The sequence below is a fragment of the Sparus aurata genome, chromosome 11 (assembly GCF_900880675.1).
Source record: "Sparus aurata chromosome 11, fSpaAur1.1, whole genome shotgun sequence".
Classification (NCBI taxonomy): domain Eukaryota; kingdom Metazoa; phylum Chordata; class Actinopteri; order Spariformes; family Sparidae; genus Sparus; species Sparus aurata.
The window spans coordinates 22,702,351-22,721,228 of NC_044197.1; the positions used below are offsets into that span (position 1 = coordinate 22,702,351).

At 41.9% G+C, this 18,878-nt stretch overlaps 1 protein-coding gene across 2 annotated transcripts in view; it reads left to right on the forward strand.

The window, feature by feature from the left end:
- fcho1 (FCH and mu domain containing endocytic adaptor 1) overlaps positions 1-18,878 on the forward strand; it is a 61,506-nt gene that overhangs the window by 40,009 nt on the left and 2,619 nt on the right. For both annotated transcript variants that reach the window (XM_030432748.1, XM_030432749.1), the window contains 18 exons: positions 1,198-1,296; positions 2,064-2,160; positions 2,429-2,546; positions 2,700-2,724; positions 5,127-5,187; positions 7,405-7,598; positions 7,944-7,968; positions 8,126-8,182; positions 9,389-9,440; positions 9,904-10,028; positions 10,703-11,791; positions 13,155-13,261; positions 13,688-13,883; positions 14,574-14,688; positions 14,787-14,942; positions 15,027-15,159; positions 15,636-15,832; positions 18,108-18,172. In XM_030432748.1, coding sequence (XP_030288608.1) covers positions 1,198-1,296; positions 2,064-2,160; positions 2,429-2,546; positions 2,700-2,724; positions 5,127-5,187; positions 7,405-7,598; positions 7,944-7,968; positions 8,126-8,182; positions 9,389-9,440; positions 9,904-10,028; positions 10,703-11,791; positions 13,155-13,261; positions 13,688-13,883; positions 14,574-14,688; positions 14,787-14,942; positions 15,027-15,159; positions 15,636-15,832; positions 18,108-18,172 — 2,911 coding nt within the window. The remainder of the gene's footprint in view (positions 1-1,197; positions 1,297-2,063; positions 2,161-2,428; positions 2,547-2,699; positions 2,725-5,126; positions 5,188-7,404; positions 7,599-7,943; positions 7,969-8,125; positions 8,183-9,388; positions 9,441-9,903; positions 10,029-10,702; positions 11,792-13,154; positions 13,262-13,687; positions 13,884-14,573; positions 14,689-14,786; positions 14,943-15,026; positions 15,160-15,635; positions 15,833-18,107; positions 18,173-18,878) is intronic.

Below are 18,878 nucleotides of genomic sequence, written 5' to 3' on the forward strand. Positions count from 1 at the left end.
TCTCAGAGTTTAATCATATCATAATTGTGACATCTCCAAAATGTTTGTTTTTTTGCACATATTTCACACATTGCAGCATTGTGGACGGCAACAACACTTTTTTCGTAAATTGAAATGATCGTACCGGAGTTACACTGATTATGATGTTCTTGGAACAACTCCATTATAGCGGTATCAGATAATGTAATATCCTAAAACACTTTCAAGTTTCAGGAAGAAAAGATGTTTCTATTCAGACTTATCTAATAGTAAGAGTTTGCAGTAAAGCTTGGAGTGGTGGCTCAGGACAGATGGGAATGAAGTGCCCTGCTGTAAGTTTACAGCAGTTGCAGAGAGTCAGTTGAGAATCTTTTTCTCTTTCTCTTCTCATTTTCGTCTCGTTTGCTCTGTCTGCCCAGATTTTGCCCAGTGGAGGAAAGAAACTGGCAAGACTCTCACACACTCTCTTCTCAAACAAAACCCAGTGGCAGTATATCAGGACAATCCCCCTGAACCAGACAGCGATAAATGAGCTAGCCGAACAGAGAGAAGGATCAAACTTAAAAACTAAATCCTCTGGAATTATCACTGGTTTAAAGATCATGCAATCTGGAGCCTCTTCTGCTGGCTGACTGCCTCTTTGTGGCTGAATCTTCAGATCTCATTTTAAAGGCTGTTTTCACTTTAGTCCCTATTTTATTGGATTCTGCTGGTCTCTGAATGATCCTGAGTCTCAAACCATTCTGCAGATACAGTGAATTAAGTAGAATATCAGAAACAAACACAATTTGATGTAAACGAAACACATGCCAAAGACAAACAAGCAAAAAATAAACACAAAACCAGAAAATAAACACAAAATCAAAGTATACAGACAACATCGTATCAGTGATATCTATGATCAGAGATAAACAGCACATAAAATGGAATACAAAGTCTTTCAATATACAAGTTTTATGGCATCATTTTGTGGAAAAAATAAAATAATGAATTACCGGAACTGCAACTTTAAGAAACAGCTGTGTTTAATATCAGATGTCAGTGTAGCTCTGATGTTGCTTGCTTGGTTTTGAAATGATTTAATCACCACAAAAGGTCAGCGAAAGATTTCAGCCCACAGAGAAAGATAAATTAAACAACAGTGGAATTTTGAGGATTCATATTATAATGGTTTCTTTTTTCTTTGATGTGGGTGCATATGCATGTTTATGTGAGCAGAAGTTTCAGGAGATCGAGGAGGCCCACCTGCGGCAGATGAAGCAGCTGATTAAAGGTTACTCCCACTCCATTGAAGACACCCACGTTCAAGTGGGACAGGTATGTTGTAGTCAACCCGGCTCTGATGACAAAGAACGATATGTCCGTACTCTCCAAATACAGAACACTTTGTATAATTGGTCTTGAAACCCACGCACATCATCACGAGGTGCCTGGACATGATATTAGTTATTAGATAAGTACACAAGAAAATAACGACAGCAAGTTTGAGGAAGGTATGAAGCTTAAATATTAATGGGTAATTCTCAGTGAGGCCTCAAAATTTGAAAAATGACATTCAGAACAGCCCTTCTAAAAATGTTTTTACCATTTCAGATTATTAACAGCCGAGGGTGAAAATTGGTAGCACATCCACAGCATCTAAAGTAAAAAATAAAATGGGGAAAAAAAGACTTTCTAACACTTATCCCTTGCTGTTTTGCAGAGGAAGACGGTCAATAATATTGTCATGACACCCCAGTTAACAACATTATTATCATTTCCATCTGGAGCTCTATTGTCTGTTAAGGCATTCAAAAGTTTTGTGCAACTAAACACTTCCTATGCAACACAACATTTCAACGTTGGTGTTCACCAACAGTACACTTGAGATCAAAAGACTCATTTTAAAACTTGTACATAAAGTGAGATGCATCTTTACATACTGTTGGGCGCCATTACAACACTAGTAATTCATATTTTCCTATGAAAAGTGATGACATGTAGCTTTTAGAACAAAATCAAAATTTTTCATGACGCTTTTCTCTCATATGAATTGCTTTTGGGACTAAGAGACTGAATAATCCTTCTGTTTTGCTCTGCCGCAGGTTCACGAGGAATTCAAGCAGAATGTGGAAAACATCGGCATCGATAACCTCATCCAGAAATTTGCAGAGCAGAAGGGAACGGGCAAAGACAGGCCAGGTACATAAAGGAAGCTCACCAGGATTAGTTTTTGGCTTGTTTCCAGTAGGAGTGAAATACATGCATAAACACACAACTTGAGCATCTTGCATTGCAGCAGCAATATGAAAACACCTACACTAAATTCTGTATTGTGGAGGCGGAAAAAATCATAGTGACAAAATACCACAGTGAGTGAGTGGAAGTGTGTTTTTGTGTGTCTGTGTGCGCGTGCTTTATTCATATTGATATATTCTATATGGATAGCATATCTGCCTGTTGTCTGCAGCTCTGGTTGGTTTTGAGGAGTACATGACAGCTATGGCACCTGAAGGTGGGAAGAAGAGTCGGGCAAAAGCTTTCAGGATCCCCGGCCTGGGCAAGAGGGACAAGGAGCCAGACTCTACGTGAGTGCACGCACACACATAAAAGACAATTTACTGTCCTCTGTAAACCTGAACTTCTGAAACTGAATCTGGATCTTCATCTTTTGCCACTGGCCTCTGTCTGAGTTCCTACTGAATATTAAAAATATATCTATGTGTTTTCTGTATTTGCAGAGACTCTGCAGTAACGGAGACACTGGTGAGTATCAGACGTAATTCACACCCAAACATTACAGCTCTGAAACCTTCGACTCAGTTAACAGTCCTCTCTGACTCTTAAAGCTGCAGTTATCCCTGCAGGCAACTGCAGTGAGAAGAGTGTGTTTTTTGGGGGATGAAAGCAGAATCATGTGTGTGTTTTGTGGAAAAAGGGTGAGCGGGAAATCGCTGTGTGATAATGACATGACTGACGGTGTGGGGTTTCCCAGGTTTATTCCTGTACTTCTGAGAAGAGGTTTCAGAGATACTTTGGCAGCCGAAGGCAACTGCGTAGCTCCATGAGAGCGTGTGTTTGCGTATGTCTGTGTGCAAGTGGTATATGAGAGGGAGTGTGTGTGTGTGAGAGCTGCCAGAAAACCTTCTGACATAGTGATGTGGAAGTAGAGAGTAAACAGCAGATCACAGAGCCACCGGTGCTGCTATTTTACACCTTCAAGGGCATTACGTTTCTGACTTTAGTGTGACAGGTATTAGTAATGTTAGCAGAGGACACTTGCATAAGAGTAGACATGCACTGACAATATTCATTCACCCTCTAGATTAAACATTATAATCTGTTTTTTTTTTAAAGAAAAGGAAGTCTGAATGGATACTGCAGTTTGATTTCCTTAATAGTTCCAAATTATAAAATATTAGCTGGAAGTTAAATGAAAAATTTGAATAATGGGCCAAACTTATAGTTTAAAGCATTAAAATTTGAACTAAAATTATAAAAAAGAGTTTGACATAACGTCAACACTGTTGTTTCTTCAAAGGTGTTTTTTCACATTGTTGCAGAAATGTCTGCTGAAGTTAGCATGCTAACCAGCTAACCACTGCCAATCCTGTCTTGTAATACCACTTCGTACCACAAGGGGCAAGTTTCAGCTAGGAGATATTTGCCAGGGCAGGTGTGACATTTTACAAGCCTTCTATAGTTACTAGCAAAATTGATGAACAGAATAAACTCAGAAATGAAATGCTCTTGTATTTATTTTAATTACTAAAGATATGAATACCACTGGACACCTTCTGAATTCAAGTTTCCCTCTTTTATCTAACAATGAGAATATTATTTGCCTCATTAGCACATCATAAAACATACTTCAGTTAAACTCAACAAAAGTTAAATAAAACACACCAAAATAGTCTTGGCGACCTTTAGTTTGGTCAAGATAAAACCTCAGTTCACTGAGTAAGGTATGAAAATATTCCAGTTCCAGGCTGCTGATTTCCGACTCTCTTCTGTCTCACTGAACGCCTCTCCTGTACCCGCCTGCTGTGTCTTGTCATCCCCTGAGTCATAGTCCTGGTTGGAGCCACTGTAAATCACCTCTGTACTGTATCCTATGTCTTTACATTGACCTCAGTCGGTCTTGGGGGCTGTTCAGTCCCAGTTCGGTGTCCAGCCGTGTTCACTCTCTGGGTGCTTAACCCGGTTTATCTGGGCCATGGCGCTCGTGTTGACTCCCTCTGTGGTGCAAGGTCCCAGTCCAGGTAAACTCTGGCTCCACAGCTAACTGAGCCATGAGCTAATTAGCTAACGGTAGCTAGCTACAGCCAAGGCTAGCTATCAAAGAGCAACAGTTGTTGGTTACTCTAGTGACCAGCTTAGCCCTTTATGTGTCTGCCTGCTGTTTGGCTTCAAGCAGGTAGCCAGACTGCTAAACAATGAGTTTGAACTTGCTGAAAAGCTCTGTGGAGCAGGGAACCAATGTCTGTAGGTTGATCTCCGTCACATTGTCACATTGTTTGTACATTTGAAACATTATATAAATATCAATAATAGCTTCCTTAAATCAATATGAGCTATAATTGTTTTATTAATGTGACTTTAATAGTCCAACCACACCGTCATGCATTAAGTAATTGCTTATGTTATAACTGAAAATAAATATTACAGGCTCCAGTTACACTCATCATCTGTTTACTGAAATCAGATCTAATCAAGTACCATCTGTGTACATCCACAGTGGGTCTAAAAATAACTTGTCCCCACGTTGGCTGGATCATAAGTCTGGCCTTGTTTATGTCTCTTATTTTGAAGATCATACGACTACAGGAAATGACAGCTGAAATGTGTCCACACATCCTGTCTCGATAGCTTTGTTTGACCTGTTTGTAATAACATGTTTAACAGTTGTAGCAGTTAAGTCACTGACTCACACTCACGCCTTTTTGAAGGGTCTTTTTATTCACTCACACACTCTGAGAGAAAGCTCTCAGTGGAACATGTAGGCTGCATCGCTGAGTATCACAGTATGACAAAGCACTTCTGTCCGTCAGATATGTGGCTCAAGTGCCATTTGGCTCGGTGTTGCTGACCCAGCTGGTGTCTGACTCCCTCTCTTTCTCCTGTGTATTGGTGTGTGTGTGTGCGCACATGTGTTCCCATTCATATAGAATTCACCCCTGGAAGTCGATGATGAAGGATTTGTCATCCGAGCTGACAGCACACAGAATGATATCCTTTTTCTGCTCACATATGTGCCACCAGGATACTCGCACCATAAAAAAATCATGACAGAGTTTGATCTGCTAATTTTTTTTTTATACACAGTACATTGTAAGTTTTTATGTTTTATGTGTAGTTAATTAAGTCTTTAAAATGTTAACAAATATTAACAAATGCCCACCCTGGGTGATGACTTACACCACATTATTTAAAGGGGGTTTAAAGAGGTTTATGACATTGATCATGAACCTCAACCTGGAATTCTGTTGGCATTTCCCATCTTTCTAGTTATCTGAAAGATGCTAGCTGCCATCTTTCTACCGTTGATGAGGGCATAAAGATTTAAGCTCTCCAAAAATGGTTTAAAAAAGTAAAGGTATTCACTTACTTAAACCAGAGACATGTAAGCAACTCATCCCTTTTCTTAAGCTGTATTCGGCTCGTGTTTGGTATTTTTACTCATTGATAGTTCTGAACTGCTTGGAATGAAGCAGAGTGTGAGGCACAGCTGTAAAAAGTACCACTGGAGCCTTCGTTAAATTCATCACATCACTTCAGCTGCAACACCCACATCTTACAGTTTCATTACAAACTTAACTCCCTCAGATGAAAAATGCAGTTTGTGACAAATTATACCTCATGTGAGAAGTCTTTATGAAGGCCCCTAACTGAGACGGAGATGGTTTTAAATGAAGCATAATCACGAGGTCAGAGGTGAGAGGTGGAATTTAACCAATTTGTTCACACAGTCGGCTTCATTCACGGCCTCATTAACTGCAGAGCCAGACAAATTTAGAGATATTTGTCCCATTATTCAGCACGAATGACTTAAAGCACTCCTCTCATTAAATGACACGAGCTAAAGCCTGCCGTCCGTCAGCATGGGACATGAAGGAATTGTCCTCGTAACCTACCACTTAATGTCTGTCCTGAGTCTTACTCACTTTGTCTTCCCCCTTTTGAGGCCCAAGGCTGCTTAAAATGGATGGTCCAACCTATTTCTCCTAATTTTATAAACACAAGACATGCACACACCTTACATGAAAAGCCAGACACCTCCCCATGCAGCATAGCCCAAATGAGGAGGAAGGGGAAGGTTGGTTGGGGCTGATGGTGCAGCAGGAAGTGGCAGCTCGGCTGTTTGAAGCTCTGCAAACCTCACCGCCCGCACAGACTGCAGTGCCTGTGTTGCACTGCGCTCTGCCTGCAATTTGTTCTCTGCTGTCCTGATTTAATATTACACTGAATCAAAATTATTTTCTTTAATCTTCATGGCTGTCACAGCATTTGTCCAAATAGTAATATTCACAGATGTGCCGGGGTAATAAAACAGTGCACATGCTGGTTTGTGATGTAATCCCATGAATACTCTGGTCTCAAATTCATTTTATTTTTTAGTAGTATTTTTTATTGAAGGTATAAAAGTTAAAATATGAACAAATTCTGCATTTAAATGTCTACAAATGACTAGAACTTTGTGATACATTTCATTGAAATGCATACTTCCTTAATCCTCACACATCCTTAATGTTTCCAGCAGTGTTTAAACCGCGTTTCTTTTGTTTTTATAACGTCCGGAAGAGAGTCAGAGAGTGGTTATGACACTAGGCAAATGAGGAACTTAATGTGAATATAAAAAACGTATTATATATATATATTTGGGCCAAACACCTCATCCTTGAAAATGTGTGCCTGTGTTACATCAGACTTGACTGCAGGATCATTGTGGTTTATTCCCGTTACTCGCCCCCAGACAGCCAGATACCTGTGCACTAGCCTTGAGATGGCAAACACCGGTTCTCTCTTTTCTTTTCCTCCTTTCCTCTCTGTAATGGTATGTTTACAAAGTAAACTGCATTTCCCCGTCAGCTGAAGTCAGCAGTCAAAATATGATAATGGAGGCCACCTCCACGGATCACTGCTGCAGTCAGGTTAAGAAACAGGAGTGAAAATGAATCCACTTTTAACCCCAAAATGTTAAATGGTAATCTCAGAGGTCAGTAAACTACTCCAGATCAGAGCAACATCCAATTTGACTCAAGGTGTTTGTTATTCTCTGGTCTGGCTCTGAGCATCTGAATGGATAAAGATGTTCATAAAAATAATATTAATTGAGTGCTTGCAGACACATGCTGCATGCTGAGTCTGTGATGTGCACCAGCGTCACACTTCATCTCCTGTTTACATCATGAGCTTGTACTCCTTGACCATCCTCTCTGTCTGTACGCTGCTCCGAGGAGAAGGAGAACAACTTTTACTCCAGTGACTCAGATTTTGATGACGAGGAACCGAAGAAGTTCCACATCCAGATCAGACCGGTCGCCAGCAGCAATCGCAGCAGCTCCGCTGCCACCGAGAAAGAGCTGAAGGCCACCATAGGGGCGCTCACTCTGCCGCCAAACAGAGGGGCACGGCAACAGGTTGTACTTGTTGTGTTTTTTTCTTTCATATTCTGTATGTCTTCAAATATTCCTTTAAAGATATGAATATTTTTCTGAAGAGTCGGAAACGTAAAACTATGGTAATTTTTCTAAAAGCAGATGAGCTAGTTCCAGTTCTCACTTTCAGAATATTCACCTCAAGTATTGTCACCCCATAGTCCAGAACTAAACTTCACACTAAAATCTAAGCTTAACTCCTAAATGACCGAAAAGAGGATATTAATAATATTATTGATAAGATTCTTCCCCCTCATCAGTAGGAACCAGCTGTCCTTTACATGTCCTTTGTGTTGACCAAATTTGTCCCCCTCTCTTGACTTTCAGGTGTCGATCAAGCGACATCTCTCCAGTAAGTTCATTCAAATGTGTTTGAACATTTTTGGTAAATTTTTGGTGCTTGTTAATGTGCAACAAATGACTTTAACCACAAGAAATGTTAAAGTCTTTGTGCGGCATCTTATAGCACAGATTTCTGAAGCTGTTGTCTTTCGTTTGTGCCACTGCAGGACACTCGAGTACTGCCGGAGGTCGCTCAGAAGAGGGCGAGGGTGCCCCCCACAGGGGTGAGTCTGACTTTAATCTATGAATCTGTTGACGTGATGTGAAAATTGAGACTTGTACAGTTGCTTGTGCAAGTCTGTGGAAGTTTAAAGCTGCTGGCCTGTGGATTTCCTTGTCTTCAGTTTGATTTTCTGTGACATTTCAAAGGATGTGACTGTTGGCAGGTTTTCGACTGCCTTGTCTCAGTACCTCTCTCTGCGAACAGGGAGCAACAGCAGCTAATTTTTAGTTTAGAAATAGAGTCCGCTAAAATAAACCCATGAGCAGCTTGCACCACAGCTAAGGAGTTCCACAGAGCCCCTTTAATATCTATCTTAATGTCTGTATGTATTTATCTAGAAACTTCTCTGTTTGTATGAAATGATTAATAAATTGACAGATTAACCAATCAAAAGAAAATGACTCTGCAACTATTCTGATCATCGATTAGTGATTTTATCATCTTTACTACATTTTATTGTATATTAATCCAAATATAAAGTGATTATCAAAGACATAATCAGTAGATTAATCTGAAATGATTTGTTAGTTGCAGCCTTAATTTTTAAAGGCAAGCTTATCATCAATTATCCAGCAGTATGGTCTGTCATGTTGTGTATTTATACCTGGACCTGTTTATACCTGGCGTTGTAATTGGAAAGGAATTGCCCTATTTGTAGGATTAGAGTGGTTCTTTGCTGTGCAGCATTTCTCCACCTCTAGCATGTTAAGCCCCCTGTGTTCCCCTCTAGACAACAAATCTCTTCATTGGCTGACCTTGCATGAACGGCCAACCTCCATTAGTCACACAGAGCACTGTGCTCGTGCTCCGAAGCATGTTTCATCACCAACAGGTTCGTTAGCTGTTAGTTTGGCTGGAGAGGGAGGCTACAACCTGCTGCTTCACAGCAGCGAGGAGTCTGACTCCCTTAAATCCAGAGGTGGCAGGATTAACGATGAGCATCTGATTAAAGCGGTCACTCTGCAGTGACAGCAGCTGAGGCCAAGGGAGACCAGGATAATTGCTGGTATTTATCACAGAGAAGGTAATGGCTGATGGGTTTTCCCTCATGCCGTCCTATCTCACTCGATCTTCGCCACCTCTGTGCCGCTGATTAGTTCTGATTGGAGAACGTCCGCTGCAGGGATTCACTGTATGTCATTGTACGTGTGTGTGCATGTGCCCCTGTGCCTGTGTGTGTGTGTGTGTGTGTGTGGTCTCTGTACAGATGGAGAGCAGGAGGGCCTACGCAGGTCCACCTCCAGTCCTGACCACAGCAGGTGAGATACCCCTCACATCTCATATCTGTCCCTAAGCTGTGCAGCGAGATAGTTGGAGGTTGAACTGCGTCATCACTGACCTTTTCAGCAGTTTGAGATCTTCCGGTTTCTGTCATCCTTGTTTTGTGTTTTTTCTCCTTGTCTTACCCTCTTCATCTAATTTCCTTCACTGTTCTTTCCTCTTCCTTCTGCTCCTCTGCAGCTCATAGCTCATAGTCTTACACTTCAATACTATCTTCACCTGAAATTACATCTTTTCACAAACAGGAAAACTAGTTTAATCATTCACCCCCATTTTGGACTGTTCATTTTTCCTCCACAATCCCAATTTTCTCTTCTCTCACTTACACCCACTCTTCTGTTCTCACTTTTTTACCCTTTATTACCTCTCCTTGCCGTCACTCTCTCGATCACTCCTCCGCTCTCACTGATTTTCTCCCTCTCCCTCCTCGTTTTACACCAGGTTGAGTTCGACAGCGTCGGGTTCAGACAGTCTATTTGGTCCACCATTGGAATCGGCCTTCAAGTCAAAAAGCTTTGATGGTCGAGAGCAGCTCAGAGAGCAGAGTGCCTTTGGTGCCTCTGAATGTAAGACCTGTTATTGTATTAAGCATTCTCTTAAATGAACATTTCTTTGTACAAACTATTCTTCAAAGCATTCTTTTTTTCAAAAATGTGCTTTTATAAAGTAATGGGGACACAATCATGTCAGGTACATGTCCTTGGCGTCACCAGGGTGTTTGACAGAAAAGATGAGTCTGAGTTCAAACTGCACTCACTGAAGTCTTAATGGAACACTTTAAATCTTCCACACCCCCTCATTTCTAAATGTATCAAATATCTAAGAACCAATTTCCTTCCTCCAAGCCTCCCTAAGGCGACTGGAGGAGGTGGGCAATTTAACAAAGATCTAAAGATTAGAATATGTTTATAGATATGGACCTGACATGTGTGGCCACAGACAGTTTTGGAAGGAGAAATGAGAGAGACTGCAGGTAACAAATGATGAATGACTGTGAGGGAGACTGTGGCTGACTGAGGCTGGCTGGCTCATGTCTTGTTGATAACCAGCTCTCTCATTTTAATTAAGAAAAACATATTGTGTTACATTTGGGCCAGCAAGGTAAGTTGAGAAGGATTTTTTTCTTTTTTTAGCAGCAGATCAGTAAAGTGTTATTATATTTTGTGTTTCCCATTGTTAACGATAACCTTTGGCCTATATTAATATCCTGTTTCCTGTGTTTAATGTGTGTGTGTGTCAGATGCCGCCTTCTCGTCTGACTCCTCCTCTCCAGAGAACGTCGAAGACTCTGGCTTGGACTCACCTTCCCATCAGCCCCTCGGGCCGTCCCCTGATCCGGTGGGTTGGGCAGCTTGGCCCCCCGTTTCACAGAGTAAAGAACAGACGCAAACGCTTGGACGACCTGTGGACCCTTTCCTCTCTGCTTTCCGGGACCCCTCCCCTGGTCGGAGTCCTCACCCACAGGAAGACCCCGCGAGCGCCTGGTCCATCGCGCTGTCACGTCCCTCTCGTGTCCCCCCAGATATTGACCCCTCATCCATGCGGTTCCCTGCCTTCTCTCAGTCCCTCCCTCCAAGTGAGATGGAATCATCGGTGTGGAACTGCAAACACATCCCTCCTGAGGACCCCTTCCTCGCTGCATTTGAGAGGACTGTCACCCAGGAGACTTTAAACCTGTCTGACGCCTGGACGCGCCCACCGCCTCGCCAGAGCCAGGAGGGCAGAGGGATAGAGATACGAGGAGACCCATTCACCATGACTCTCGCCGACACCAAAACACTCCCAACATCATCATCCTCCTCTTCTTCATCCTCCTCTAATCGTAAAGACAGAGACAGGAAACGAGACAGGAGTCTCCCACCTCCTGTAACTTCAGATGACCCATTTGCGATCACAATGATCGGCAGTCCCACGCACCAGTCATCGCTGGCTGCAGCAGCTGGGTTAATCCCTCCACATGGCAGCAGCAGCAGCAGTGGCATCGGCTCTACCAGTAGCAGTAGGCTGGGGCTTGATGTTAACTCCAGCTCTTTGCCCTCAGCCCAGTCCAAGAAGGAGCTGATGCACTGGAACTCTGTCCACAACCCGTTTAATGAAGGCACCTCTGGAGCACTGAGCAGCTCCAAAACACAGGAAGGAGGAGGAAAAGTAGATGGAGGAGGAGGAGAGAGGAGGAAACACAGATCATCAGAGAGTGAGCCACGTAGGAACGCCCCTCCACTCACGAGGCATTCAGGACCACAGGAGGATCTGTGTTTTTCCACAGACAAAGATCAGGACTGCCTGGATCTGAACACGCAGATATCATGCAGTGTCAGCACACACAAGGGTAGGTTCTTATCGAAGATGGAACATGGACGCAAGCCGATCTTTGCAGAACTTCATGATAAAATTAAATCAAGAGAGGCTACATAGAAGATAGAGATACTCAACAATATGATGAAATGAAGAGAAAAACATGCCACATTCACATACGAGGAATCCCATCCTTAAATCTAATCTGAAAGAGTCATTGGATGTCACCTTATTTATTTGCTGTATTAATTAGTTTATTTAAAGGGGCCATTTGTAATATCCAACCAGAAATTTAGTTTAAAACATTCAAAAACTGATCTAACATCGTCAACAGAGTATGATCAAATAATAGTGCTGACATTTTCTCAAAGGCGTCTATGTACAGTAGACATGCAGAGATGTCTACTGGAGTAAGCATGCTAACCAGCTAGCACCAGCCAATCCTGCCTCATAATACCACTTTGTATTGCAAGAGGCGACAGTCCAATAGCCCCTGTAGCTTCAGCTGGAAAATAAGCGCAGCAACTTGTTTGCTACCAAGTCTTTTAAGTAAAAGAAAATAAACTTACAAAATATCAAGAAAGGAAATATTTTTACACCTTTTTTCCTTACTAAACATAAAAATACATCTGTACACTCTCGTCAAAATCTCCACAATCACCTTAACGTTTGATTGAAAAAAATCCCCAAATCGGTACTGTAAGATGTGAAGATATTCCTGCACTACACATCGTTTTCATCCGCTGCTGATGTCAGACTCCCTCAAGCTCATCTGCTACTTCATGCCTATCATGTCGCTGCTGCTGCAGTGGAGTCAAAGTCAGAGCTGGTCAGAGCTACAGTGCAAATAGCAAACTGAATATCTTTGCATTTTGGATTGATTGTTGGAGAAACAAGGGATTTGAATATGTCAGCTGGGGCTTAAGGAACTTAATATAAACCAAACGATTCAACATTAATCCAGAAGTATTACTGGAAATTTAAGGGGAATAATCATTAGCTGCAGTAGAGTCACACACTGTACTACTTTGTGCTGACTTTTTATAACAAACTTCTTCTGTTAGAATTCATGTCATATTATCACTGAATCAAAATAATGAATGAAACGTGGCTCTTTATGTCAGCACAAGTGAGGCAAGATTTTTGGTTCTTTCTCATTGAAGAGGAAAATCTCTGTGATGAATATTCAGCTGCTAAATCCCATAATTAAGCCAACACAGATAAAGTGTCATTAGGTTTTTCTGCCAGCTTGCTTTGGCAGTGAGTCTTGTTCATCTCCGTCTGTTCTGAACATGGCTTCTGACTGATTTTAGAGGATGTCTGTCTCTCTATAATCTTGTTTCACTTTGTGATTCAGATCCACTTTGAGTCACTTTGTGTGTCTGTGTCTTTGTAAGGGTCCAAGCACAACTTCAGACAGGACACGACTGAAGTGGTCGCAGCTGCTCCTCAGAGAGCGGCCCGAGCCAAGAGAACATCGGGCCGACTCAGCGGCTGTGAGAGAGTGAGTATCGGTCGTGATTACAGCTCAGCTAGTTAATAAATTCATTTTCTTTTAAAACTCTGAGATATTTATGATTGTAACTTCATTAGATTGGTTTTAGATTTGCTATTTGTGAATAACTAGAGTTTTATTTCTAGAAGTTTGAAGAGTTGCCCTAATACTGTTGTATTATTTAGTTATGAAGGGCATCAAGGTTAGAGAAATCAGCTGTCACGGTGGTGGCCGATGATTGTTTTCTGTAGGCTAAGTATGATGTTTTGAATGTCACAGTCTTGTTATACTGTAACCTTTCTGATTATGTTCTCTGAAATGTCCAAATTGTAAATATGATACAACCGAACCTACTTAGTGTAAACTCGACTTTGGGGCGTCATCTGTATGAAAACGGTGCCAATGCTGACCCAGTTTTGTCACCGTCTGTTTCAGTCTCGCTCTCTGTGTTCCTCCCCGCTGCCGGAGCCCAGCCCCTCCCTCACCTCCTCCTCCTCCTCCAGCCCCAGTGAGTGGGGGCCTCAGGCAAGGGACAACGACTGGGGCGGTCAGAACCGGGCGCCCAGTCCTGCCCGGGCAGGACAAGCATCACCACTGCCTTACCAGCACCAGGACCACCCACAAAGACAGCGTATGCCTCAGAACATAAATAAATGACACTTAAGGGAGGAGGTTTGAAAGTAGTGGCCTGATTTCTGTTGAAGTGAGCATCAGGCAAGCGAGAGAGACAGATATATAGAACTTAAAAAAGTTGTGCTTATGTGCTCAAGAATGAAGAGCTGTAAAAGAGTGATGCCACTGTCATGTCTGTATGGTAAAAATGAGCCACAGCCAGGAGACGGCTAGCTTAGCTACCATACAAAAAACTGAAATGCTCCTAGTCATAAGACAGTCCAACACATTTCGCAATTTTTCGTTTGTACACTTTGGTTTTTGTACAAATGATTACCCTTTCTCTTCAATTCAGACAGATGGTACATGGCTAACAGGATGACATTTTAGTGGACGAGAGCATGACAGTAAAATTAGCTGAGGCTGACAGATCCTGCGATTATGTTGGATTGTTTTTCCCATTCCGTCTTGTCCATCTGTCATCTGCCTGAAACCATGTACCAAATGCAGCATTACACAAAAAGATGTGTTGGTTGATGGGCTTTCAGGTGCTGAAGGGTAAATTTTGTTACCCTCAGACAGCCACGCTAGCTGTTCCCCCCTTTTTTCCCCCAGTGTTAGTGCTTAGCTCTTTGACAACTGGTGGTAGTTTCATATTGTAAAAACTCCTTGTATAAAAAGCATGACTTACTACATTTGTTCTCCACAGTGCACCTGTCACGAGGACCAAGTCCCATCTCCCTCAGCACACAGGAGGCCTGGCCGGTAGCAGCAGCCATAACAGAATATATCAACGCCTACTTCAAAGGCGGACAGCACAACCGGTCAGCATGAAGCTTCTTCCGAGAAACGAATCACAGAAAACAGAAACGAGCTGCAGGACTTATTTCAACTCAACATTTGTGTTTCTGTCTTCCTCCAGATGTCTGGTGAAGATCACGGGCGACCTGACGATGTCCTTCCCTGCAGGCATCACTCGGATTTTCACAGCCAACCCCAACGTCCCCGTGCTCAGCTTCAGGCTGGTCAACATCTCGAGGATCGATCACTTCCTGCCAAATCAAAAGCTGCTCTACAGGTCGGCTGCCCTCCGTGTTCTTAATTCAATCTGTGTTATTGACTGTGTGCGCTCCTAAAATATCCCGCCTCTGTGTCTGTGCAGTGATCCATCTCAGAGTGACCCAGACACCAGAGACTTCTGGTTTAACATGCAGGCACTGCAGCTCTACCTGCAGAGAGAAGCTGAACTCAACCCTCAGGCCTCGTACTACAATGTTGGCCTGCTCAAATATCAGGTCAGGATTCAAAATCAACCCCCATTGCTGATATTTTCTACTTATCTCGGATATTTTAATACATTTTCTGACCTCGTTTATCAGTCCTACAGTTAAATTCAAGTATTTGATACAGAACAAAACACTGGTGCTTTATTTTACAGGTCCCTAATTTCCAAATCCTAATAATTTGTAGAAGTTTACTGGAAAGAAAACTTAATTTAAGCCAGTTTATTTAATGTTTCCTTATAGAAAACAAATCGAATTTCTTCATGTTATGGAAGCTTCTCTTTGTAACCCTTTTAACTGGAGGCATATTCGCTTAACAACGTCTCTATGTTCCCTAGGGTTGATACCAAACTAAACTTTTTTTCCAATTAACTATAATCGACCCATGAAGTAAACAATAACCAGATTTTGTACAACTCAATCTTTCAGTTGAATGAACTTAGGTGATTCGAAATCTTTGCTGTAAAATGTCTCTGTTGTTCTCTCAGGTGTCTTCTCAGGACCCGGGTCGGGCTCCTCTCCTGCTCTCTGCAGAGTGTCAGCGCAGCGGCACAGTGACCCGGGTGTCCCTGGATTACCACTGTTGCCCCGCCACTGCTCCCTCCACCCAGCTCACTGCAGTCCAGGTGCTGCTGCCATTAGACCACACTGCCACAGACCTGCAGTGCCAGCCGCCCGCCTCCTGGTGAGCAGTTGTGGTGTGGTGATGGAGGGATAATGAGCGGTTTCAGCGGATTGTTAACTGTCAGTCACTTGTAACTGGTTCAGCGAGAGCCTGCCCTGTTATTTACTTGATAAATGTAATCAACACGATTATTGTCAGGCACGGATAGACTCACAAATTAACCATGTAATCATAATATATGAGCAGGAGGGCTGTTATTGACTTCAGAGTTGCTGGGGAGGATAGAAAGAGGGTCAGAGGGAGGAGACTAATGAACAGAAAATTACTCAAGATGTTGGACGGATCTCTGTGAATATTTATTTGCCTATAAATGGAGAGAGAAATGAAAAATCTTATTTCAATTTAAAAGGGGTTTTAACAAATTAATGATACATGTTGGTATAAATGAGTATTTGATAGCTGCAGCTCGTTAGTTTCCACTACCGATACAACTGTTGATCACTCTGTTGATTGACTAGTTCTAAAAAAATGCCTGCACTATCTGAAAATTGCCCATCACAATTTCTCAGAGCCCAAAGTGACGTATTCAGATGTCTTGTTTTGACCGACCAACAGTCCTAAATGAAAATAAAGATATTCAGTTTACCATCATAGAAGAATAAGAAGGAAACACTGAACCAGTGAAACTTTATCTTAAAAACGGACTTTTAAAGATTGTTAAATGTAAATTTTCTATTAATAGTCGAATCAGTTAATTGACTAATTGTCTAATAATCCCAACAAATTAAGATAACAAGTGCTCAACTATCAGTTAATTGATCAGTTAGTCAATTGAGAGAAAGTGAACGGTCTTGATAACAGATTGATCGAGTACTTTTGATCTAAATGATAACAATAACAACATAAGCGTGCTAATGTTTAGCATGTGTAGTGTTTACCATCTTAGTTTAGCATGCTAGCATGTTATAATGAGCAGTAAACACAAAGTGCAGCTGAGGCTGATTGGATATTCATTAATTTTGCGGGTATTTGGTCACAGACCAAAGTGTTAGTCAGATTACCCAGACCTGATGATGGCGCTGGAGGAGAAGTCAGAGGATCATCAAAGTGAAAGCAGTTCAACCTGAGGGGGGCGAGAACGTTTTTCTAGCAAATTTCAAAACAATCCAACAAATTAACTGCTGAGAGATTTCGCAAAAAAAAAGGATCTCTAAAGTCAGGAGGATTTTTTCTTTTTTTCGGACATTTCACAGCACATCATTATCTAATCAAACACACTACAACAAGTTTTTAACTGCTTACGAGACAGTCTGCTGATTCCTCTTTGTGGCCTGCATGAGCAAGCGACACCACCAGTTACAAGATTGGCTTTTTCTGTCGAGTATGGCTTTTGCCGATAACCGGTATGGACAATAATCGTGATATTTAGAAAATTAAATACTGATATTGATATCGTAATGCCTGCCGGAAAAAGAAGAAGAAAAAGGTGTGTGGCATGGATCTGGTGCGTTGCTGCTGCTCATTACTGTGTAAAATCATTTCCAAACAAAAGACATTTATGGTTGAGTAGATTCTCTCTCAATCTGCCTGCACTCATATGACAGAATTGACAAAACGCTGACCAAACACACAGTAAACAAAGTTGATATGGTGATAACATCGTTATCGTGAATTGGCTGCAGTAATCATCCAGTTACAATCTGATATCATTTCAGACCCTCTGTAGATTTTCTTCATGATTCATGTATTGAGTTGCCAAAAATATCAGAACATGATGTGATGTTGATAACTGCTTTCTCAACAAAATGTATTTTTACCGAGCAACCGAATCTGCAAGCTGTAGGATAACATGTAAGCTACGTGTATGAACGACGCTAAAAAGAAAGTTCGCTTTTTTTTTTCACCGTCGTCGGATCATAGTTTATAGCCACAAATGGAGCCAATATGTCATCGCGATGCATCCTGCAAACAGCTGTGTTTAAAAAAGGAACAATAGTGTGACAAAAACATGTGCTTTCAAGACGCATGCCATTGCCAGCCAGATCATGATCCTTCGGCACGAGATGGTGGTGCTCATTGCGCTTTTGTCCACAGGGGCCGCCAGAGTCAACTAAATTAAAGTTCCTTGTAGCTGATTTAATCGCAAAAACAACCACCAAATTAATCAATAATGACAACGACTGTTGGTTCAGCCCTAAAAATAACAGGAATGTTGATAATCACTGGTTACAAGGCATTTCAGAATTTCAGCATGATTTGTTCTGGATCAGGGGAGGAAAGTTTGGAGAGTGAGAAGCAGGCTGGGCCTCAGTGACTGTTTGTTTCTCCTCTGCAGGAACGCTGAAGAAAGACGGCTGCTGTGGAAACTCCCCAACCTCTCCCCGACCAATCACAGCAAAGGTCAGAGCTCTGCTGCTGACGCCAATCTCCCTCTCTCTTTCTTTATTTTATTAGCCTTCATTGAAAAAGGAAAGTTTAATAAGAAAATGGAGCTCACTGGAGCATAAAGAGACAAACTCAACATCTAACTCACAGCCTCAGCTTGTTTCGTGTCTATCAACTTAAATTTGCCTTTTCATTAAGATTCATCTCCTTCTAGCTGAGCTCACATCTCCACATCGTGTCACACAGATGTAGAGACGAGTGATTAAGAGTTACGTAAAGAGATCTCTGCACTCCACATCCTTCTCCTCAAAAAGCTGAAGTCTGAAGGCGTATCATTTCTTTTTAACTGCAGAATTAGCATTTGAAGGTGGCAGCTGCTCTCGTCAGCCTTGAGGTGGAGGTGAGCAAAATGAGCAAGTGGAGGTGCTCCTGAATACTCAACTGACACAGAGACAAACATAAAATCTTCCTCTTCAATTTAGTGTCAAGCTGATTGTTGCTCTTACTTCATGACCTTCGGGGTGCACGGATACGAGGCGGCTCATAATAGAGGCATTCGTGACTTTAATTCAAGGATTTAATCAAATCTGAGCTCAAGGTTTCCTTCACCTGCGTGCTTCTTTGTACCAGACACCCACATTTCCTCTTTTTATTTTATTCCTTTATTCATCTAATGATACATTATTACCTCGATGTGAAGCTACAGGCCTGGAGAACAGAG